Genomic DNA, 24,435 nt, shown 5'->3' with positions numbered 1-24,435 from the left:
ACTCTCTACTTCTTGTTTTACTGTGATATCTTCCTCGTCTTTCACTCTGAACGCGTCCTCTTCTTTCACAGTAAAGGCCCCACTCTCTACTTCTTGTTTTACTGTGATATCCCCCTCTCCTTTAGCAGGGGAGTAGCTTAGTGACCGCATGGTCGGGGATGTTAGCTAGGCTAATGCTAACTTAACCAGCCCGCTTGCTGACTAATAACAACACCGTAAATATGAAATTAAATCGGATAACTAAGTAGACGACAGGAATGGGTTTAAAACACAGTGGCTAATATACACGAAAGCGTCTAAAGAGCTATATTGGTTCGGCTAATTTGTCTAGCAAGCTACCGAGGTGTCTGACTCACTGTTGCTGCTGATGAAAGAAGCGTTCCGTCCACTAGATTATACGTCACACCAACAGCATAACCATAAATTCCCAGACCGCCATCTGCTGACTGGAGTGGGTAACGCAGTTGAGTAAAATGTTTATTTAATTTTCAGACAAGAGTTAAAGGGTTGGAATCAGAGACGACGCTAGTGCTAAAATATTAATTACCCCCCCTAAATAAATCAATATCAGTCAATATATTTTTGTGTGATTAATTTTTTTCGTCAACCGTTCCATCGCATCTTAAACTTCATATCGATTCGGCACTAGGACCGGGGGAGGCTGCTGCTGCACAAGTGGCTGTAGGACTTTCTTCAGCAAAGATGGCGGACAGAAATGCTCAGAGGGGTACCCCTACACAGACCTGAAATGGATCAAAGATGGCGGACAGAAATACTAGGATGGAAGCAAATGTAAGGGATTATAACGTCATAGTGAATCATTCAAAAAACATGTACAGTTGACAGGAATGTTAGTCAATGGAGAGACAAACGATTATGCTTTTTTTAATCATAGTTCATTTACGAAAATCGTGATTTAGCCAGGTAGCTGGTCTAGTTTTATGGGTGTTGTGACATGAGTATGAAACCTTAAACACCTTAAACAACCCACAAACCAGGCGGTCGTTTTGTTAAAAAAGTGGATGTATAGAATCTAGCTGGCTGAAGAATTTACTGCAAATTGAATGTACAAATTTGTATTTGCCATGCAGATAGATGAAATAACGTATGTTATTGTGCAGTGGATGATTAAAATCCCTGTATGCCCATGGATGTGTAGCTAGCTATCTATTCGATCTGTGTATGGACCCAAATGTTTGGTATACATATTAGTTCAGAACCTAGCTATGAACCTCAGCTATCATAGCCAGTTGTATCAACTTCAAAACAGCCTGAATGACATTAATGAAGCCTATGGATTGAGTAGAATATAATATCATGTTTTGCCAAGGATTCAAGTCAAATATACATGTAGTTATTACCATGCATGAGATCCCCACATTGTAGCCTGTACATTTAATATATTCACTGATCATGTACTCTACCTTGGCAAATTAATGTGCAGTTTAGGTATGAATGTCTTTGAGGTGATCAAATTCCTGTCTTTGAATGACGCCGTGTCTGCATGTATGTATTACATTATACACTTCAACAGTGTTTACCAATCTTGGTCCTGGGACATCAATGGTTACACATTGTAACTAATAGACTAGAAACAGGATTTAACTAGTTAATTCATATATACAGAAATATAATGTTAAACACTACACTTCCTATGCATCATGTAAATACTCTTAACACCGGTTCATCTCAACATCTAATGCCCTTCATCTGCATTGATCTGATAAACACAGGGTAGGTGGAGTATTTCATCATATTACACTTCATTTCAACCAGTAGAGTATGTGAAACGCTTTATTGAAAAGCTCATTATCCAAGTGTTATAAATACAAGTTCAATCTGTCCATCAATACACATCTGTTGTGAATTATAAAAACAGAGGAAGAAAGAGGAGTTGGAGAGAGAGGTGTTAAAGACAGAAAGGGAAAGAGGTAAACACATAGGAGCAGGGAAGGCAGCACATGATTAATGAATCACAGTGCTACATAAATGTTCTCTCAGTTCATCACAATTACATAACCATTGGGCCGACTAGAGACACTGTTATCTTAAATGCAGGTGAGGTGGCGATGATGGGACTGGGGGTTGGCATCCTCTCACATCAAAACATACCTGCAGACGAGAGACAGATGGAGAGAGTGAGCATGTTTAAGCCTTGTGTATTTAGTTTTTAATCTAACATTGTTAATCATCAATCAGGAGGTGAAATGCAAAACTGACCTGGGATCATTAACTCTGGGACGACTGCATCTATCTGTATTTCAATGTAGAGCATCTCTTTAATAATACTTCCTGTATAATATAAACTGACCTGGGATCATTAACTCTGGGACTACTGTATCTCTATCTGTATTTCAATGTAAGGCATCTCTTTAATAATACTTCCTGTATAATATAAACTGACCTGGGATCATTAACTCTGGGACTACTGCATGTCTGTCTGTATTTCAATGTAAAGCATCTCTTTAATAATACTTCCTGTTGTCCTGACCAAGTGACCTCTCACCTCTGATCATGCTGTGTCCTCTATGTAGCCAGTTCAGATGCAGGAGGGGTTCACCGACACAGCTGATATAACCTAGAGGATTTAGGGAGAAGGGGAGAGAGGGATGAAGTGAAGGAGAGAGACTGTTATTGAGAAAATAAGGTAGTTAAAACTGACCCTGTGTTTACAGGTGTCTTCACCTGGTGTCCACACCACACTAAGTGGCTGCAGAGTACTTTATGCTGAAAAACATGAACAGACCCACAAGGACAAACAATATAGCGTAGTTATTGAAATAATGAAGTGTCTTACTATTCTTCATGGTTGGCCCTCTTGCCTATTCTTTGAAGGTGGAAGGAGCCACAGTTATACACCTGAATCTGCTTACTGCACAACACAATCCAACAATCAGATTGATACATGAGTGTGTAGTTGTGGGTTATAGGGTGTCTAATTGTTCTACATTTTTTTCAATATGGGTGATTTAAAATAGCCTGTTTTTTTTTTGTTGCACAGACATCACACCCTTACCTAAACAGCACCCTCACCTGAGAAGTAGAAATCAAAGGGAGAGAAACTGGGAATGGAATAACTGCAGTTAACATAGCTAAGTAAATGGAAGAATACTCTTATTGCAATGTGAATGGCTCTTAAAAGAGCTTTTGGTTGTGCATAGTGTAGTCTATGGTGTTGCCAGGGAACAGCACCCTCTTTGAAGAAGTAGGAGGTGAAGATCTCCTGCACACGGATTTCCACTATTGCTGCATTGTTGGACCCAATCCTTGAAACATCCTGCAGAACAGCAGACTCCTCCTCTGGGACACAGCGGCGAGCTGCAGATCCCCTCCTGGTCCTTGTGTCCATCATGAAGTTACACAGGACACAGGTAGCCTTCACACACCTGAATTCCTCCAGCAGGCAGTCCCAGATGACCCTGGTCACCCAACCTTGCAGTGCCCTACACGGTAACTGTAGGCAACCGTTTTGAAGGAATCTCCAGTTTGCTTATTTATATTCAGTGGCCTGACTGCATCCGGACTGTCAAAGGTCCGTCCTGGTAGATCTGAACCTAATGCAGTTTGGAGTGATCAGATGACAGGAGTCACATTTAGGTGTCAGGTGTAACTGAGGCTGTAGATGCTCCATATCCACTACTTTGAGTGTTGTATATAAATCAAATATTATTTGTCACATACACATGGTTAGCAATGTTAATGCGAGTGTAGCAAAATGCTTGTGCTTCTAGTTCCGACAATGCAGTAATAACCAACGAGTAATCTAACCTAACAATTCCACAACTACTACCTCATACACACAAGTGTAAAGGGATAAAGAATATGTACATAAAGATATATGAATGAGTGATGGTACAGAACGGCATAGGCAAGATGCAGTAGATGGTATCGAGTACAGTATATACATATGAGATGAGTAATGTAGGGTATGTAAAAATATTAAGTGGCATTGTTAAAAGTGGCTAGTGATAACCAAAGCCAGTTCCCCCTTAAGACAACAAATATATCCTATATTTTTGTTGGACAAGTTTGCTCACCACCAACAGAAAACAACTTCCATTTCACATTATAATCAACTACACTGCTTCACCTTCACCAATATAAACATGGTGTCTACTGGCTGTCAACTACACTGCTTCACCTTCACCAATATAAACATGGTGTCTACTGGCTGTCAACTACACTGCTTCACCTTCACCAATATAAACATGGTGTCTACTGGCTGTCAACTACACTGCTTCACCTTCACCAATATAAACATGGTGTCTACTGGCTGTCAACTACACTGCTTCACCTTCACCAATATAAACATGGTGTCTACTGGCTGTCAACTACACTGCTTCACCTTCACCAATATAAACATGGTGTCTACTGGCTGTCAACTACACTGCTTCACCTTCACCAATATAAACATGGTGTCTACTGGCTGTCAACTACACTGCTTCACCTTCACCAATATAAACATGGTGTCTACTGGCTGTCAACTACACTGCTTCACCTTCACCAATATAAACATGGTGTCTACTGGCTGTCAACTACACTGCTTCACCTTCACCAATATAAACATGGTGTCTACTGGCTGTCAACTACACTGCTTCACCTTCACCAATATAAACATGGTGTCTACTGGCTGTCAACTACACTGCTTCACCTTCACCAATATAAACATGGTGTCTACTGGCTGTCAACTACAATGCTTCACCTTCACCAATATAAACATGGTGTCTACTGGCTGTCAACAATTAAAAACAAGAAAAAACACCTATTTTGAAATATTTGTTTCTAATTTTTCTTTCAATAGAATCCTAAAACCCACTAGCTTCTAGAACTCTCGTCTTCCTAAAACCCACTAGCTTCTAGAACTCTCGTCTTCCTAAAACCCACTAGCTTCTAGAACTCTCGTCTTCCTAAAACTCACTAGCTTCTAGAACTCTCGTCTTCCTAAAACCCACTAGCTTCTAGAACTCTCGTCTTCCTAAAACCCACTAGCTTCTAGAACTCTCGTCTTCCTAAAACCCACTAGCTTCTAGAACTCTCGTCTTCCTAAAACCCACTAGCTTCTAGAACTCTCGTCTTCCTAAAACCCACAAGCTTCTAGAACTCTCGTCTTCCTAAAACCCACTAGCTTCTAGAACTCTCGTCTTCCTAAAACCCACTAGCTTCTAGAACTCTCGTCTTCCTAAAACCCACTAGCTTCTAGAACTCTCGTCTTCCTAAAACCCACTAGCTTCTAGAACTCTCGTCTTCCTAAAACCCACTAGCTTCTAGAACTCTCGTCTTCCTAAAACCCACTAGCTTCTAGAACTCTCGTCTTCCTAAAACCCACTAGCTTCTAGAACTCTCGTCCCCTTGGAACAAGCCCAAACAAAACTCATCTCCAATACGGAAAAACGTGCACTCAAAATAAATTGTGATCCATGGCAACGCATATCGATTTGGGAGGAAATCAGGTTGAAACTGCTCTAGAAAGTAACAAAAAACACATGGAAATGTGGAGATATATTTTACCTCACTGGTTAGAGGACAACCTGCAATGGAACAGCACTTATTTGTCATCACTCATCAATATCACGTTGACATCAATTGAGTGAGAGAGGGGAGATGAGGTTGCAGGTCCTGTTAAAACTAACAGCTCAAAAACCACATGGAATCTGGGAGTAATGTGTACATCCCTGGTTAGAGGAGAATTTGTAGAAAACAGCTAGCGACATTTTGAAGTGTTTCACTTTGATTCACGTGGGTCACTTTTTGTTAAATCACATAAATAGTACTCTCTCAACTCAGAGCCTGGATCTTTCCCCTGAGGATAATTTCCATGTTATGTTGAAATCAATAGAACAGGGGAGAAACATTTAGGGTCCTACATTGTGACATAATTAAATTACTCCTTCTACAATGTTAAAACATTCTACATTGTGACTAATTGATATCATGAAACAACTCCTTCAACTATGTATTTTCTGATGTTTGATCAGAGATCTTTTATCAGAGTATCTCTTGTTACACAGATCACAGCTATGAGGTTTCTCTCCTGTGTGTGTTCTCTGGTGTGATATCAGGTTGCATTGTTGAGTAAAGCTCTTCTCACATTGAGTACAGCTATAAGGTTTCTCTCCTGTGTGTGTTCTCTGGTGTGATATCAGGTTGCATTGTTGAGTAAAGCTCTTCCCACATTGAGTACAGCTAGAAGGTTTCTCTCCTGTGTGTGTTCTCTGGTGTGATATCAGGCCTGATGAATGAGTAAAACTCTTCCGACATTGAGTACAGCTATAAGATTTCTCTCCTGTGTGTATTCTCTGGTGTGTTATCAGGCTGCTGAGCCGAGTAAAACTCTTCCCACATTGAGTACAGCAATAAGGTTTCTCTCCTGTGTGTGTTCTTTGGTGACGAGTCAGATTGCTCAATGTAGTAAAACTCTTTCCACATTGAGTACAGCTATAAGGTTTCTCTCCCGTGTGTGTTCGCTGATGAATTGTAATGCCTGATGAGGTGGATCTCTTCCCATAGTCAGAGCGGTGAATTATCTTCCCTGTGGATCTCTGCAGGTGTTTCTTGGGGTGTTCTAATGTGGAGAGACTCTTCTCTGTCTCCTCAGCATCCTGAGGTTGTTGAGGCTCCCCAGAGGATCCACGGTAGTCCCGTCTCTCTCCTGTGTGAACAACAAAGTCAGACAGATGGTTAAAGGCCCACAACAGCGGAAATCCACTGTAAAAGGTGATGCCAACAGCGTAGCCATGATGTTGTACAACAATTGTTGTCTGTAATGAATGTAATGATTATTTGACAATTGTCTTAAAATGAGCAAGAATAGTCCTATTTTGTCTTGTTTTCACATTAGTAGTAACTGATGATTGTAGGCTAGAAATAAGTTATTAAAGTTGTTGAAATCCTAAGAAGTGTGCCAGACGACTTTTGGTCTCCAACATAGGCACCTTTCTGTCTTTGCTAAAATTGCGGCACGAGGGCGATGCACATGCAATTTGGTAGAAACTCGTCCCCCTAATGAGGAAACCGATAGTTTTGGATGAAGTATATCTGCCTGGAGCAAAAATGGTGAGCAAAGATTTTAGTTTTTCACAATGTATTCTGAATGTGAATGGGGGAAAACTCAGGGAAGTAACCTCCATGTCCAGGTTGCTTATGAGTACATTTCACACTACTTTGGAATAAAATTGTAAGACTCGTTTGAACGTCCTGCTTAATATAATGTTTGTGTCATCATCGCAAATCTTTGTACTTAAAAAACACTTCAACCAGTAAAATGCTCTTTGGCTTTTCCATCAGCCTGACAATGAGGGTTTATACACCGTTTGCCAAATTGGCCCATAAACTTCACCTAACAACAAATATAGGAAAATAGCTCTGTGTGTGGTACTGACCATCAAGGGACAGTTCTCTACACATTAACAGGTAAGAAACTCTGTGTCCAAACAGACTAACGAGACCCTACTGTAAATCAAGTAGACAATAACACATTGTAAACATCAATTTGTTAGGGATGTTGGATCCAACGTGGAGCACGGCATAACTGTCTTTACCAGAGTAATGAATGAAGAAGCAATTTGCTTGTTGTTGCATGTTGTGATGTTTGTCATGTGACTGTCATTCAGAAAATGATTTCCTGGACCAGCTGATGATAGTTGAACATGTGACTGTAACTAAACAGCTACAGAATTAAATATTATGTGTAATTATTGAAGAACCGCATTAATGACAGTATCCATTTGGGTGTTGTCAATAAAGGTAAGGTGACTTTCGGTTAGAATCACTGGATTTTGCAAACTCTGAAATTATTTAGAATTTCTGTGCCCATGAAAACTGTTTATAAGCGTAATATAAGGAAACTAAATGTTACGTAGTTAGAGAGCATTTCAGATGGCTTTCTAGCAATGATCAACATCCAACTTGACAGAGCAGGAAGGATTTAAAAAAGAATAATGAATTTCACATGAAGATCAGTCGCCTATTGGATGACATCATGACTTCCCATCAAGCCAACTTCTTTAATGCCTTACTATGACATCACTCACTCCTAGTTTGCAGTTGTCTAAAAAAACAAACAATTTTGCTCAAAACATTTATTTGTTTCCCTTCAGTGTGTTTATACTTTACAACAGGGATAAACAAACATACAGTCAATATGAGGTAGGATGAGGTAGGCAGTTGGATGGGCTATTTACAGATGGGCGGTGTACAGCTGCAGAGACCGGTAAGCTGCTCAGATAGCTGATGCTTAAAGTTAGTGAGGGAGATATATGTCTCCAGCTTCAGGGATTTTTGCAATTCGTTCCAGTCATTGGCAGCAGAGAACTGGAAGGAAAGGCGGCCAAAGTAGGTGTTGGCTTTGGGGATGACCAGTGAGATATACTTCCTGGAGCACGTGCTATGGGTGGGTGTTGCTATGGTGACCAGTGAGCTGAGTTAAGGTGGCCTAGCAAAGACTTACAGATGACCTGTAGCCAGTGGGTTTGGAGACGAATATGTAGCGAGAGCCAGCCGACGAGAGCATACAGATCCTAGTGGAGGGTGGTATATGGGGCTTTGGTAACAAAACGGACGGCACTGTGATAGCAAACTGGATGCAGTCTGAGTAGAGTGTTGGAGGCTATTTTGAAAAGGACATCGCCAAAGTCAAGGATCGGTAGGATAGTCAGTTTTACGAGGGTATGTTAGGCAGCGTGAGTGAAGGTTGCTTCGATGCGAAATAGGAAGCCGATTCTAGATTTGATTTTGGATTGGAAATGCTTAATATTAGTCTGGAAGGAGAGCTTACAGTCTAGCCAGACATCTAGGTATTTACAGTTGTCCACATATTCTAAGTTAGAACCGTCCAGAGTAGTGATGCTGGACAGGTGGGTACGGGCAGTTTACCTTTTATATTGACAACGTTATTGTCCGGTTGAAATGTTATCTATTATTTAGGCTAAAAACAACCTGAGGATTGATAATAAACACCGTTTGACATGTTTCTATGAACTTTACTGATACTTTTCGGATTTTTCGTCTGGCTGTTGTGATTGCCTTTGAGCCTGTGGATAACTGATCAAAACACGTGAACAAAACTGAGGTTTTTGGATATAAAGAGAGACTTTATCGAACAAAACTAACATTTATTGAGTAAATGGGAGTCTTGTGAGTGCAACGATATGAAGATCATAAAAGGTAAGTGATTCATTTCATTGCTATTTCTTACTTGTGTAACTCCTCTACTTGGCTGGTAACTGTTTGTAATGATTTGTCTGCTGGGCGCTGTTCTCAGATAATCGCAAGATATGCTTTCGCCGTAAAGCTTTTTTGAAATCTGACACCGTGGTTGGATGAACAAGAAGTTCATCTTTAAACCGATGTATAACACTTGTATGTTTTATTAATTTTTATAATGAGTATTTCTGTTTTTGAATTTGGCGCTCTGCAATTTCACTGGATGTTGGCCATAATAGAACGAACTCTGAAGATAGATGGGGGGCAATTCACATATGGTGTCCAGGGCACAGCTGGGAGCTGACGGGGGTTAGTAACAGGCAGCAACAGTGAGAGACTTATTCCTGGAGAGATACATTTTTTAAATTAGAAGCTCGAACTGTTTGGGCATAGACCTGGAAAGTATGATAGAACTTAGTAGATTGCAACTCCTCCCCCTTCGGCAGTTCTATCTTGATGGAAAATGTTGTAATTGGGGATGGACATTTCTGAATTTTTGGTGACCTTCCAAAGCCAGGATTCAGACACTGCAAGGCCATTAAGGTTGGCAGAGTGTGCTAAAGCAGTGAGTAAAACAAACTTAGGGAGGAGGCTTCTGATGTTAACATGCATGAAACCAAGGCTTTTACAGTTACAGAAGTCAACAAATGAGAGTGCCTGGGGACACACAGGGCCTGGGTTAACCTCTACATCACCTGAGGAACAGAAGAGTAGGATGAGTGTAAGGCTAAAGGCTATCAGAACTGGTCGTCTAGTGCGTTGGGAACAGAGAATAAAAGGAGCAGATTTCTGGGCGTGGTAGGATAGATTCAAGGCATAATGTAAAGACAGGGGTATGGTAGGGTGCGGGTACAGTGGAGGTAAACCTAAGCATTGAGTGACGATAAGAGAGGTTGCACCTCTGGAGGCACTAGTTATGCTAGGTGAGGTCACCGCATGTGTGGGAGATGGGACAAAAGAGTTCTCCGAGGCTTGTTGAGTGGGACTAGGGCCTCCGCAGTAAAACAAAACAATGATAACTACCCTAAACAACAGTATACAAGGCATATTGACATTAGAGAGACATAAAGCGAGGCATAAAGCAATCACAGGTGTTGATTGGGAGAGCTAGCTAAGACAACAACAACAGGTAAAATGGCGATGAATGGGCAGAGAGGGTCAGTTAACTACACACAGGGCCAGAGTTCGAGACAGACAAACTAAATGGAGTACCGTGATTAATGAACAGTCCAGCAGGCATCAGCTATGTTCCAAGTGATCATAGGGTCCATTAAACAGCAATATATGAACCAGGGAAGCCATTAGGTAGTCATTACTATGCTAGCTGGGAGATGCGCCTGGCTTGAGGCTAACTGTTGCTAGCTTTGGGACAAGGGCGTCACCGACGTCTGGCAATGGCCGGTTGAGGCCACATCAGACGGAATTGCGTTGGCAGACCAGTCGTGATGGATCGGCGGGGCTCCGTGTCGACAAAGGGTACAGGCCAATTGGCAAAATAGGTACTGTAGCTGGAGTAATTTTGTTTGCTAGCTGGGAGATGCACCTGGATGCACCTGCATAGTTCCAGAGCTTACGGCAGGAATCCGGTGATGTAGTGGCTTCTAGTCGTCTTAGTGAAGAGTCTGGAAGGCATCAGCTGTGTAGCCGAGTGATCATAGGGTCCACCGAGCAGGCCGGGAGATGGGCCTGGCTCAAGGCTAGCTTCGAGGCTGGGCCACTCGGTAGCAGCTAGCTAGCTGTGATTAACCAGTGTAATGGTCCAGAGCTTACAGCAGGAATACGATGATGTAGTGGAGAAAAACTGTCCGATATGCTCAGGGTTGATATTGCGCTGTGCAGACTGGCAGGTATTATCCAGGCTAAAAGCGGCTGGTGTCTGAGCTAAAAAGTTAAAGGCCGCTAGCAGGGGCTAACAATGACTAAATAGCTAGTAGCTAATCAACTGGTTAGCTTCTGATGGAGGTTCTAGCTATAAGGGCCAAAAAAAAGCAGATCCGTATCACATTGGGTGAGGCGGGTTGCCGGAAGGTATATTTCATTTAAAAAGTTAAAAATATTTAAATATATTGTAATATATACAAAAGAAGACAAATAAAACATAACACATAACTTCCACATGTGATGAGCGTGAGGCTTGGATTATTCCTTAAATTTAATACCGCTCTTCACCGACCCAGGAAAGGGCGGGGACAAACAGGTGTTGTACCTCGTTTCCCTCCTTCAGGGAAGTGTAATTATAATCAAAGTTACACTCCCTTTCAGTCGGTCAACTTCGGTAGAACATACTATGGGGAAGTCCAGCAGCAGATGGAGGGGGTCCCTCTGGTCAGGTTGTGTTGACGAGCGGCTCCCTCTGGTCAGGTTGTGTTGACGAGCGACTCCCTCTGGTCAGGTTGTGTTGACGACCGACTCCCTCTGGTCAGGTTGTGTTGACGACCGGCTCCCCCCGGTCAGGTTGTGTTGACGACCGACTCCCTCTGGTCAGGTTGTGTTGACGAGCGGCTCCCTCTGGTCAGGTTGTGTTGACGACCGGCTCTCTCTATTTATGACTTCGAGTCATTTGTGTGTCTTGATTATTTAATCAAACAGAATGCTTAAAGCATCAGACAAGTTCAGAACGTATATCTGATTTGATAAAAACACATAAAAACACACACGCGATTGGTAGAAAGAACAGATGACTCTTGGTTGACCCAGATGTATTTTAGTTGGGGACAGCACTAGAACATGATTTTGGGGCTCCCAGGTGGCGCAGCGGACACTGCATCTCAGTGCTTGAGGCGCCACTACAGACACTGGATCAAATCCAGGACGTTATTGTGAGTCCCATGGGGCAGTGCACAATTGGCCCAGCGTCGCCCGGTGTAGGCAGTCATTGTAAATAAGAATTTGTTCTTGACTGACTTGCCTAGTTAAATAAAAGTTACATTAAAAAAAATGGTTCTGAATATTATACAATGACTTATCAACAGCTCTAATAATTTGACCCCCACAGGAAATCTACACTGGTAATTCTAGAATATACTATATAACCTAGAAACATGGTTAAACTATCATTATGACATCATGGATGAATTCTAGAATATACTATATATCCTAGAAACCTGGTTAAACTATCATTATGACATCATGGATGAATTCTAGAATATACCATATATCCTAGAAACCTGGTTAAACTATCATTATGACATCATGGATGAATTCTAGAATATACTATATAGCCTAGAAACCTGGTTAAACTATCATTATGATATCATGGATGGCCAGTCCTTGTATTCATAGTGTAGTGAATTCAGGGGTTAGCCCTGAGCTGAACTCAAACCTTTGTCCAGCGACTGTCAAGTCAACATCTTATAACTGTTACGCCAAGATGTCTGAACTTCTTGATGAGGTCGCTAGGTGTTGGGTTATGGTTTCTACAATATCATTCTCTATGAATTTGAGTGGTTACACTTCTCCTTCCTCCATCCCTCGGCTGTTTACCAAACCAAATCTCTGGGCAGCCATTTTGTTGCGGTTTAAAAAACCCACACAGCCCAGCAATCTGTAGTTCAAACAATAACAAATCTGTCATTCCACTACTGTTTTGGTAATAAAATGATTATGGGCTTGGAGAAATGTAACTACAGACAGACAGACCTATGGATGCAAGGACTGACCATCCATGATATCAACATTATAGTTTTAACCATGTTGAGGCTATACAGTGTTGATTTACATTGTTTCTAAACATTATAGAAAAAAAACGTATTTGGGGTTCCGATGGGGTACAACAGTTGAACTCAGCTCATGTGTTATATTCTTCAAGAATCAATGGCTGTAAATAAATTATTTAAAAGTCACAATATGGATGTAGCAATTGCAGATTTCCACCTTAACACCAAACATCAGTTCAACTGCAGAGTTTGTGCCTCTGTTGTTAAGACAGTACTTACCAGTGTTAATCAGGGAACGGTTTCTAAAAACCATCTTATGGCTAAATTCTTTGTTAGAACCATTGGATGCCTTAAGATGCGTTTGGGAAACCGGGCCCAGATATCCAGGTTCCTCCTCTTCTCCCACCTCCTCCTTTTTCGATGTAACACTCATCTCTCCTTCCTCTTCTTTCACTCCATAATCTGCATCCTCCTCTCCTTTTACTGTAACATCCTCCCCAACTTTCACTCTGAACGAGTCTTCCTCTTCTTTCACAGTAACGGCCTCATCCTCTACTTCTTGTTTTACTGTAATATCTTCCTCGTCTTTCACTCTGAACGCGTCTTCCTCTTCTTTCAAAGTAACGGCCACACTCTCTACTTCTTGTTTTACTGTGATATCCCCCTCTCCTTTAGCAGAGGAGTAGCTTAGTGATCGCATGGTCGGGGATGTTAGCTAGGCTAATGCTAACTTAACAAGCCCGCTAGCTGACTAATAACAACACCGCAAATATGAAATTAAATCGGATAACTAACTAGACGATAGAAGTGGGTTTAAAACACAGTGTCTAACATACACTAAAGCGTCTAAAGAGCTTTATTGGTTCGGCTATTTTGTCTAGCAAGCTACCGAGGTGTCTGACTAACTGTTGCTGCTGATGAAAGAAGCGTTCCGTCCACTAGATTATACGTCACACCAACAGCATCGCCTTAAATTCCCAGACCGCCATCTGCTGACTGGAGTGGGTAACGCAGTTGAGTAAAATGTATATTTTATCTTCAGTTAACAAGTTAAAGTGTAGGAAGCATGAGTTTTTACTCACCAGTGTAACAATACAGTGTGGTTAAATACTTAGTAAGCTAGTTGTAGTCACGATATGGTTACCTATAAGAACAAACAGTTATGTTTTTGCGTTATTACATATTTATTAACTTATTTTGTGAACTCTTCCAAACTACCCACAATGCAGTATTTCTCAACGTCATATGGATGATCAACTCTGTGCTACTTAGTTTGTATGCCAGTGTAACGGTGTAATGAAGTTACATTTTTAAAATATATTTAACCATTATTTAACTAGGCAAGTCAGTTAAGAACAAATTCTTATTTACATTGAAGGACTGCCCTTGCCAAACCCTAACCCAGACGATGCTGGGCCAATTGTGCCCTGCCCTATGTGACTCAAAATCACGGCTTGTTATGATACAGCCTGGTTTTGCACAAGGGGCTGTAGTGACGCCCTTAGCACTGAGATGCCGTACCTTAGAGTGCTGCGGTGCTCATTACACTCAATGATAAAGGTAGGGGATTCTGGATAATCCACAGCAGATTTTTTGAGAATTTGAAAATTGAGTGGTCCTGGGATAGAAACGTATAAAGTTGACATTACATCATAAAATCCACCTTTTAAATCATACATTAGCAATTTACTTATTTTCCACCATAATTTGCAAATAAATACATTACAAATCCTACAAAATGATTTTCTGGATTTATTTTCTCATTTTGTCTGTCATAGTTGAAGTGTAGCTATGATGAAAATGACAGGCCTCTCTCATCTTTTTAAATTGGAGAACTTGCACAATTGGTGGCTGACTAAATACTTTTTTGCCCCACTGTATACATCAACATGATGTATTGTTACACCATGTAGGAGCAGTATAGACCTAGTCTGGTCATTATATACATCTACATGATGTATTGTTACACCATGTAGGAACAGTATAGACCTACAGTAGCTAGCTGCTAATTTAGATTTAGTATGACTTAATGAAACTGCCTTAAATATGCTGTGGTAAACATGTTTTATTTGCACTAATCAATCAACACATTCCTGTATTTGTATGTCTCAATATAATAGTATTGTTTAATTAAATCCATTTAAAATAATCTTTGTCTGAAAATAAAATATGATCCTCAACTGCGTTTCCACTCCAGTCAGCAGGCGGCGATGTGCGTCTTTCAGGCGACGCTGCCAGCGTGACGTATAATCTAGTGGACGGTTCTTCAGAAACAGCTCGTCAACCTCCTCCGTAGCTTGCTAGACAACATAGCCGAAAGATTCAAGCTATTTATACGCTTTCGGTGTATATTAGCTACTGTGTTTTAGACACACTTCTGTCGTATCTACTTGTTAACCTATTTAATTTAATATTACGTGATTTTGTATTAGTCAGCTATAGTATCTGTCTGGTTAAGTTAGCACTAGCCTAGTCGCTAATGATAGCTACCTAACATCCCCGACCATGAGCTCCCTAAACTTCTCTCCTCCTGTTAGAGAAGAGTTGATCTGCTGGACGGAGAAAGAAGCTCTGGGGCTGAACATTGTCGTGAAAGAGGAAGATGTAACAGTAAAACAAGAAGTAGAGGGTGATGTTTTTACAGTAAAAGAAGAAGAGAAAGACGTTTCAGTGAAAGAAGAGGAAGACGGGTTCAGAGTGAAAAAGGAGGAGGAGGTTATAGTAAAAGAAGAGGAGGCAGTGAAAGAGGAGGATGCAGCTTTTGGAGTGAAGAAGGGAGGGGAGATTACTGTCACATTGAAAGATGAAGAGGTGGAGATAGGAGATCTGATTAACACCAGTAAGTACCGCCCTAAATTAGTTTTTTACTATCGATATTCGGATTTGGCTCGTCAATACCTCTTCAACGGAGGGCCCTAGGATGATGACTGATATGTCTAGAATCAGAGACGTAGAGAGCAAGCTACCCCTTGTTTTCTCCGTTCCGTTTCCAAAAAGTGACTTAACATATATATTTGAGAAGGGTCTATCTGCTGACTGCAGACTGGGGGGCACGGCATGTAGTGATGTTTTACTACACACCGGGGCCCCCAATAGTGCCATGTGAGAGTTGGGTTGGCTACACCAAAGATTATGGATATACTGACAAGATGTCTCTCCGCCCTAACAAGGGGAGTCGTTGTCCACAAAGTGGCACTGCGGGTCCTCTGTCTCCCCTCTACCCCTTTCTTTGGATTGGTGGATACATCTTATTATTGTAATATGTTGTTTATATTCTATGAGTGTGGTTGTCATCAACCGCCTGCATTCAATGGAGAGAGCTGCTAAGCTACTAGCATGAATATGCATAGCGATCTGGAGACAACTCATATAGTGTTTTAATCAAAGTTGTCGGTATGTCACGTGTCCACATAACTTAAGCATTACGAAACTTATTTTTTCCAGTAATAATTATAATTTGTATCTTCCTATCCACATGTGCATCATAATGCCAACCAAAACAGGTTTAGATTTTTTGCAAATGTGTTAAAACTATTTCCCAGGATAACTAGTCTGAGTAATGTAAGATCCCAGGATAACTAGTGTGAGTAATGTTAGATCCCAGGATAACTAGTCTCAGAGTAATGTAAGATCCCAGGATAACTAGTGTGAGTAATGTTAGATCCCAGGATAACTAGTGTGAGTAATGTAAGATGTACGATCCCAGGATAACTAGTCTGAGTAATGTGAGATGTACGATCCCAGGATAAATAGTGTCAGAGTAATGTAAGATCCCAGGATAACTAGTCTGAGTAATGTACGATCCCAGGATAACTAGTCTCTGAGTAATGTTAGATCCCAGGATAACTAGTCTCAGAGTAATGTAAGATCCCAGGATGACTAGTCTCAGAGTAATGTAAGATCCCAGGATAACTAGTCTCAGAGTAATGTAAGATCCCAGGATGACTAGTCTCAGAGTAATGTAAGATCCCAGGATAACTAGTGTGAGTAATGTAAGATCCCAGGATAACTAGTCTGAGTAATGTAAGATCCCAGGATAACTAGTCTGAGTAATGTACGATCCCAGGATAACTAGTCTCTGAGTAATGTAAGATCCCAGGATAACTAGTCTCAGAGTAATGTAAGATCCCAGGATGACTAGTCTCAGAGTAATGTTAGATCCCAGGATAACTAGTCTGAGTAATGTAAGATCCCAGGATAACTAGTCTGAGTAATGTACGATCCCAGGATAACTAGTCTGAGTAATGTAAGATCCCAGGATAACTAGTCTCAGAGTAATGTAAGATCCCAGGATAACTAGTCTGAGTAATGTAAGATCCCAGGATAACTAGTCTGAGTAATGTACGATCCCAGGATAACTAGTCTGAGTAATGTAAGATCCCAGGATAACTAGTCTCAGAGTAATGTAAGATCCCAGGATAACTAGTCTCAGAGTAATGTAAGATCCCAGGATAACTAGTGTGAGTAATGTAAGATCCCAGGATAACTAGTGTGAGTAATGTAAGATCCCAGGATAACTAGTGTGAGTAATGTAAGATCCCAGGAGAACTTGTCTCAGAGTAATGTAAGATCCCAGGATAACTTGTCTCGGAGTAATGTAAGATCCCAGGATAACTAGTGTGAGTAATGTAAGATCCCAGGATAACTAGTGTGAGTAATGTAAGATCCCAGGATAACTTGTCTCAGAGTAATGTAAGATCCCAGGATAACTTGTCTCAGAGTAATGTTAGATCCCAGGATAGCTAGTCTCAGAGTAATGTAAGTTTCAGATAGTTTAACCCATTACAGTCTAAGCCTTGTCTGAGGGGGAGGTCATTCTAAGCAATATGGAATTGTTTTAAGAAGGTTTAAATAACATGAAGGGCTTCCTCAGTATATTACTGTAGAAACACCATCCAACATGAAGGGCTACCCCAGTATAGTACTGTAGAAACACCATCCAACATGAAGGGCTACCCCAGTATAGTACTGTAGAAACACCCTCCAATATGAAGGGCTTCCCCAGTATAGTACTGTAGAAACACCCTCCAATATGAAGGGCTTCCCCAGTATAGTACTGTTTTATACCAAGGATCACTTGGCTTTCTGATTTCGAGTTGTAAGATGCCTTGAAGTATCAACAAAAAATATTCAACAGTTGATTTATGTCAAAACATGATTTGGCCGTACTGCTGTAACACATTGGAAAACATTCACAACATGGAACAACAGTAACCATAGAAACACATTGGATAACATTCACAACATGGAACAACAGTAACCATAGTAACACATTTGATAACATGCACAACATGGCACAACAGTAACCATAGTAACACATTAGATACCATTCACAACATGGAACAACAGTAACCATAGTAACATTGTTTCCCCCAAAACAAGGAAGTTTGTTCTGAGTGTCTGTCCTTTATCTGAGAGATATAATAACTTGGTTTATTAGATTCACTAGTTCCAAAAACATCAAGTGATTTTGCATAGCCACATCGTTTCAACAGAAATACTCATCATAAATGTAGATGATAATACAAGTTATACACATGGAATTATTGATATACCTCTCCTTAATGCAACCGCTGTGCCAGATTTTAAAAAAACTTTACGGAATAAGCAAACCATGCAATAATCTGAGACGGAGCTCAGAACAATAGCTAAATTAGCCCCCATGTTGGAGTCAACAGAAACCAGAAATTACATGATAAATATTCCCTTACCTTTGATGATCTTCATCAGAATGCACTCCCAGGAATCCCAGGTCCACAATAAATGCTTGATTTGTTCCATAATGTCTGTTATTTATGTCCAATTAGCTACTTTGGTTAGCGCGTTTGGTAAACAATTCCAAAGTCACGAAGTGCGTTCACTAAAACCTGACGAGATGTTCAAACGTTCCGTAACAGTCCATGGAGAATAAGAGCACCTCATCCCAGCTGCCCACTACACTAAGGCTAGGAAACACTGTTACCACCGATAACTCCACGATAATTGAGAATTTCAATAAGCATTTCTCTACGGCTGGTCGCAGATCGCAGATGTTCTGAAAGAGCTGCAAAAGCTGGACCCATACAAATCAGCTGGGCTAGACAATCTGGACCCTGTCTTTCAAAAATTATTTGCCTCCATTGTGGCAACCCCTATTACTAGTCTGTTCATCCTCTCTTTCGTATCGTCCGAGATTCCTAAAGATTGGAAAGCTGCCGCGGTCATCCCCCTCTTCAAAAGGGGTGACACTCTAGACCCAAACTGTTAGACCTATATCCATCCTGCCTTGCTAATGTCTTCGAAAGCCAGGTTAACAAACAGATCACTAACCATTTTGAATCCCACCGTACCTTCTCCGCTGTGCAATCCGGTTTCCTACCTGGTCATGGGTGCACCTCAGCCACGCTCAAAGTACTAAACAATATCATAACAGACATCGATAAGACAGTGCTGTGCAGCCATCTTCATCGACCTGGCCAAGGCTCTCGACTCTGTCAATCATCGTATTCTTATCGGCAGACTCAACAGCCTTGGTTTCTCAAATTACTGACTCGCCTGGTTTCACCAACTAACAACCTAACAAACCTCCAAACGAACTTCAATGCCATACAACACTCCTTCTGTGACCTCCAACTGCTCTTAAACGCAAGTAAAACTAAATGCATGCTCTTCAACCGATCGCTGCCTGCACCCGCCCGCCCGACTAGCATCACTACTCTGGACGGTTCTGACTTAGAATATGTTAGACTGTAAACTCTCCTTCCAGACTCAAAGTAAGCATCTCCAACCCAAAATTAAATCTAGAATCGGCTTCCTATTTCGCAACAAAGCCTCCTTCACTCACGCTGCCAAACATACCCTCGTAAAAAGGATCGGCGATGTAATTTACAAAATAGCCTCCAACACTCAGCAAACTGGATGCAGTCTATCATAGTGCCATCTGTTTTGTCACTTAACCTCCTCATACCACCCACAACTGCCACCTGTATGCTCTTGTTGGCTGGCCCTCGCTACATATGTGTCGCCAAACCCATTGGCTCCAGGTCATCTATAAGTCTTTGCTAGGTAAAGCTCCGCCTTAACTCAGCTCACTGGTCACCATAGCAACACCCACCCATAGTATGTGCTCCAGGAGGTATATCTCACTGGTCATCCCCAAAGCCAACACCTCATTTTGCCGCCTTTCCTTCCAGTTCTCTGCTGCCAATGACTGGAACGAATTGCAAAAATTGCTGAAGTTGGAGACTTATATCTCCCTCACTAACTTTAAGCATCAGCTATCTGAGCAGCTTACCGATCGCTGCAGCTGTACACAGCCCATCTGTAAATAGCCCATCCAACTACCTCCCTCATCCCCATGTTTTTATGGACTTTTTTGCTCTTTTGCACACCAGTATTTCTACTTGCACATCATCATCTGCACATCTATCTCTCCAGTGTCAATTTGCTAAATTGTAATTACATCGCTACTATGGCCTATTTATTGCCTTTCCACCCTACACCATTTGCACACACTATATAGATTTTTCTATTGTGTTATTGACTGCATGTTTGTTAATCCCACGTGTAACTCTGTTGTTTTTTTGTCACACTGCTTTGCTTTATCTTGGCCAGGTCGCAGTTGTAAATGAGAACTTGTTCTCAACTGGCCTACCTGGTTAAACTATCATTATTACATCATGGCCATCTGGTTAAATAAAGGTTAAATAAATAACATTAAGAAAAATAATAAATATCGTAACTTTATTGACAACACCCAAATGGATACTGTCATTAATGTGGTTCTTCAATAATTAAACATCATTCTTAATACTGTAGCTGTTTAGTTAGTCACATGTTCATCTATCATTAGCTGATCCAGGAAATAATTTTCTGAATGATTGTCACATGACAAACATCAAGACATACAACAACAACCAAAGTGCTTCTTCATTCATTACTCTGGTAAAGACAGTTATGCCGTGCTCCAACATCCCTACCGTGGTCATAATGTGTAGAGAACTGTTCCTTGTTGGATAGGCTATTGTACAACACACAGAGCTATTTTCCTTCATTTGTTGTTAGGTGAAGTTATGGGCCAATTTGGCAAACCGTGTACAAACCCTCATTGTCAGGCTGATGGAAAAGCCAAAGAGCATTTTACTGGTTGAAGTGTTTTTTAAGTACGAAGCGGTTGATTTGCGATGACGACACAAACATTATATTAAGCAGGACATTCATTAAAATTATAATCCAAAGTAGTGTTACATGCACTCATAAGCAACCTGAACATGAGTTTTCCCCCATTCACATTCAGAATAATGAAAAACTAAAATCTTTGCCCACCATTTTTGCTCCAGGCAGATATACTACATCCATAACTATCGGTTTCCTCATTACCAGGGAGGAGTATCTGCAATCAAATTGCATGTGCATCACCCTCGTGCTGCAAGTTTAGCAAACACAGAAAGGGGCCTTGGAGACCAAAAGTCGTCTGGCACATTACTTAGTTTCAACAACTTTAATAACTTATTTCTAGCCTACAATCATCGATGTTACTACTAATGTGAAAACAAGACAAAATATGACTTCTTGCTCATTTTAAGACAATTGTCAAATAGTTTTTACATTCATTACAGACGTCAATTGTTGTACAACAGCATGGCTACGCTGTTGGCATCAACCTTTACACTGGATTACCACTGTTGTGGGCCTTTAATCATCTGTCTGACTTTGTTGTTCACACAGGAGAGAGACGTGACTATCGTGGTTCCTCTGGGGAGCCTCAACAACCTCATGATGCTGAAGAGGGAGAGAAGAGTCTCTCCAGATCAGAACACCTCAAAAAACGCCTGCAGAAATCCACAGGGAAGAGAACTCACTGCTGCTCTGACTGTGGGAAGAGATTCACCTCATCAGGCATTAAAATTCATCAGAGAATCCACACAGGAGAGAAACCTTATAGCTGTAATTAATGTGGGAAGAGTTTTGTTCAATCTGGCTCTCTGACTTTACACCAGAGAACACACACAGGAGAGAAACCTTATAGCTGTGATCAATGCGGGAAGAGTTTTGTTCAATCTGGCCAGCTGACTTTACACCAGAGAACACACACAGGAGATAAACCTTATAGCTGTGATCAATGTGGGAATAGTTTTACTGCATCTAGCTATCTGACTTCACACCAGAGAACACACACAGGAGAGAAAGCTTTTAGCTGTGCTCAATGTGGGAAGAGTTTTACTGCATCTAGCTCTCTGACTTCACACCAGAGAACACACACAGGAGAGAAACCTTATAGCTGTGCTCAATGTGGGAAGAGTTTTACTACATCTAGCTATCTGGCTCCACACCAGAGAACACACACAGGAGAGAAACCTTATAGCTGTGATCAATGTGGGAAGAGTTTTACTGCATCTAGCTATCTGACTTCACACCAGAGAACACACACAGGAGAGAAAGCTTTTAGCTGTGCTCAATGTGGGAAGAGTTTTACTGCATCTAGCTCTCTGACTTCACACCAGAGAACACACACAGGAGAGAAATCTTATAGCTGTAATCAATGTGGGAAGAGTTTTACTAGATCTGGCTATCTGACTTCACACCAGAGAACACACACAGGAGAGAAACCTTATAGCTGTAATCAATGTGGGAAGAGTTTTACTAGATCTGGCTATCTGACTTTACACCAGAGAACACACACATAAGATAAATCCTTACAGCTGTGCTCAATGTGGGAAGAGTTTTACTGAGTCTAGCACTAAATCTTATAGCTGTGACCAGAGTTAATCTGGTAAAATTTCAGAAAATACATACATGGAGTTGTTTTATGATATCAATGAATTAATTTCACAATGTGGTATGTTTTAACATTGTATTAGGAATATTTTAATAGTCTCAATGTAGAAGCCTAAACGTTTGCCCCCTCATCAATTGATTTCAACATGATATGGATTTTAGGCTCAGGGGAAAAATCCAATCTCTGAAATGGAAGAGTACTAATTTATGTGATTTAACAAAAAAAGAGTTGTGTTACACTTACCACGTTGGCGACCCACTTGAATCAAAATGTAGCTAGCTGTTTTCTACAAATTGTCCTCTAACCAGGGATGTACACATTACTCCCAGATTCCGTGTGGTTTTTGAGCTGTTAGTTGTGCGCTGCCCTAATGGACTCCCAATCACTGCCTGTTATGATACAGCCTGGATTTGAACCAGGGTCTGTAGTGACGCCTCCAGCGAGATGCAGTTCCTTAGACCGCTGCGCCGCTCCTGTGATAAAAGCGTGGGATTCTGGGTAATTCACAGCAGATTTATGGAGAACTTGAAAATTGAGTGGTTCTGGGATAGAAATGTATAAAATTGACATTACATCATAAAATCCACGTTTTAAATCACACATTAGCAATTTATGTTATAGTAACTACTGTTGTTGGTTTGGCGTCAAGTCAGCCTCTTTATATGTTATTTGCCAAATCTCTGTTTTCCATGTGGGTTCTATGCTAAAGATCCCTCTTTCAAGTTGGTATCTAACTGGAAAATGCATCTTCTTTAGGAGTGCTATTTGTACCCTGTTCACTACTGATCGTTCATCCACACTGTGGGGGCGGCAGGGTAGCCTAGTGGTTAGAGCATTGGACTAGTAACCGAAAGGTTGCAAGTTCAAATCTCCGAGCTGACAAGGGTCATTTATGACAAAAGTATAAAGTATATGTTTTACAAACTCATGAACACCAGCCAGTTTATCAGCACGGTTTTGTTAGTTTAGGTGTATTATACTTCTTCGCCACCTGAGGGGGACATTGAGTAATTTTCCATGTCAATTTGATATATTTTGATACTAAAATGGATGACGCGATATTCTGATGTTGTGAATATGAGACACATGGAAACAATTGATTAATTTATAATAGTAAATTAGGAATTAGTAGGAATTGTTAAATCCACTATACGATCAATAACTTTGATAGACATTTCAACTGGTTTTTTTGTTAGTATATTACAGGGCAGATTAATGTAGAATTGCTGTGGGAGTGGTATTTATATCCCGTCACTACTGATCATTCATCCATACTGTGTGTGTCCCATCATTGCAGCTTTGGAAATAAATTAACCATCCATCCATTGCACCTTCCTGTGTTGACTCACTGACTTGAGGGACCAGGATGGTCACACTAGGTTGATATCTAACTCATGCTTCACCTCATGCTTTTCATGAACTGTGTGGTTGTGTTATCTAGTGGGAACCCGATAGCAGGGCTCTGGTGCCTCATATGAACTGTGTGGTTGTGTTATCTAGTGGGAACCCGATAGCAGGGCTCTAGTGCCTTCTTGCCGTGGGATCAAAACAACAGAGGAAATCAACCTGCTTGCTCCTTTTTGTTTTGTCAACTTTTCGGTAGGGATGTTACGTTACGTTTGATACCGGAGCTACGAGGCACGCGTCCAAATCGCTAAACAGTAAACTTCAAAGCAGTGTGCCGATGCCTGTATCACTTTATCAGCAGCACGTGATCAATGACGTCTGAATATTAATTTTGTCCATCATTCTCTATGTCTCTGATCTTTTGATCTGCAAACACGTTTAGGTTTTGTTAGTTTGGTTGTAAATGGTCTCCGT

At 41.0% G+C, this 24,435-nt stretch overlaps 1 protein-coding gene and 1 pseudogene across 1 annotated transcript; one reads left to right on the top strand and one right to left on the bottom strand.

Annotated features, from left to right (window-relative positions):
• Positions 1 to 1,776: 1,776 nt before the first annotated feature.
• On the bottom strand, positions 1,777 to 13,778 carry LOC139396878 (zinc finger protein 436-like). The gene is made up of 3 exons (XM_071143802.1): positions 13,137 to 13,778; positions 2,507 to 6,649; positions 1,777 to 2,112 (listed from the first exon to the last, which is right to left on the bottom strand). The coding sequence occupies exons 1-2, from the start codon at positions 13,555 to 13,557 to the stop codon at positions 5,946 to 5,948; spliced, it is 1,125 nt and encodes a 374-aa protein (XP_070999903.1). The 5' UTR covers positions 13,558 to 13,778; the 3' UTR covers positions 1,777 to 2,112; positions 2,507 to 5,945.
• Positions 13,779 to 15,362: 1,584 nt separating this feature from the next.
• Positions 15,363 to 24,128, top strand: LOC139396876 (zinc finger protein 180-like; annotated as a pseudogene).
• Positions 24,129 to 24,435: the final 307 nt, after the last annotated feature.

The sequence above is a fragment of the Oncorhynchus clarkii genome, unplaced genomic scaffold (genome assembly GCF_045791955.1).
Source record: "Oncorhynchus clarkii lewisi isolate Uvic-CL-2024 unplaced genomic scaffold, UVic_Ocla_1.0 unplaced_contig_414_pilon_pilon, whole genome shotgun sequence".
In the NCBI taxonomy this organism is placed as follows: Eukaryota; Metazoa; Chordata; class Actinopteri; order Salmoniformes; family Salmonidae; genus Oncorhynchus; species Oncorhynchus clarkii.
This window is presented reverse-complemented; position numbering and strand designations above follow the sequence as displayed.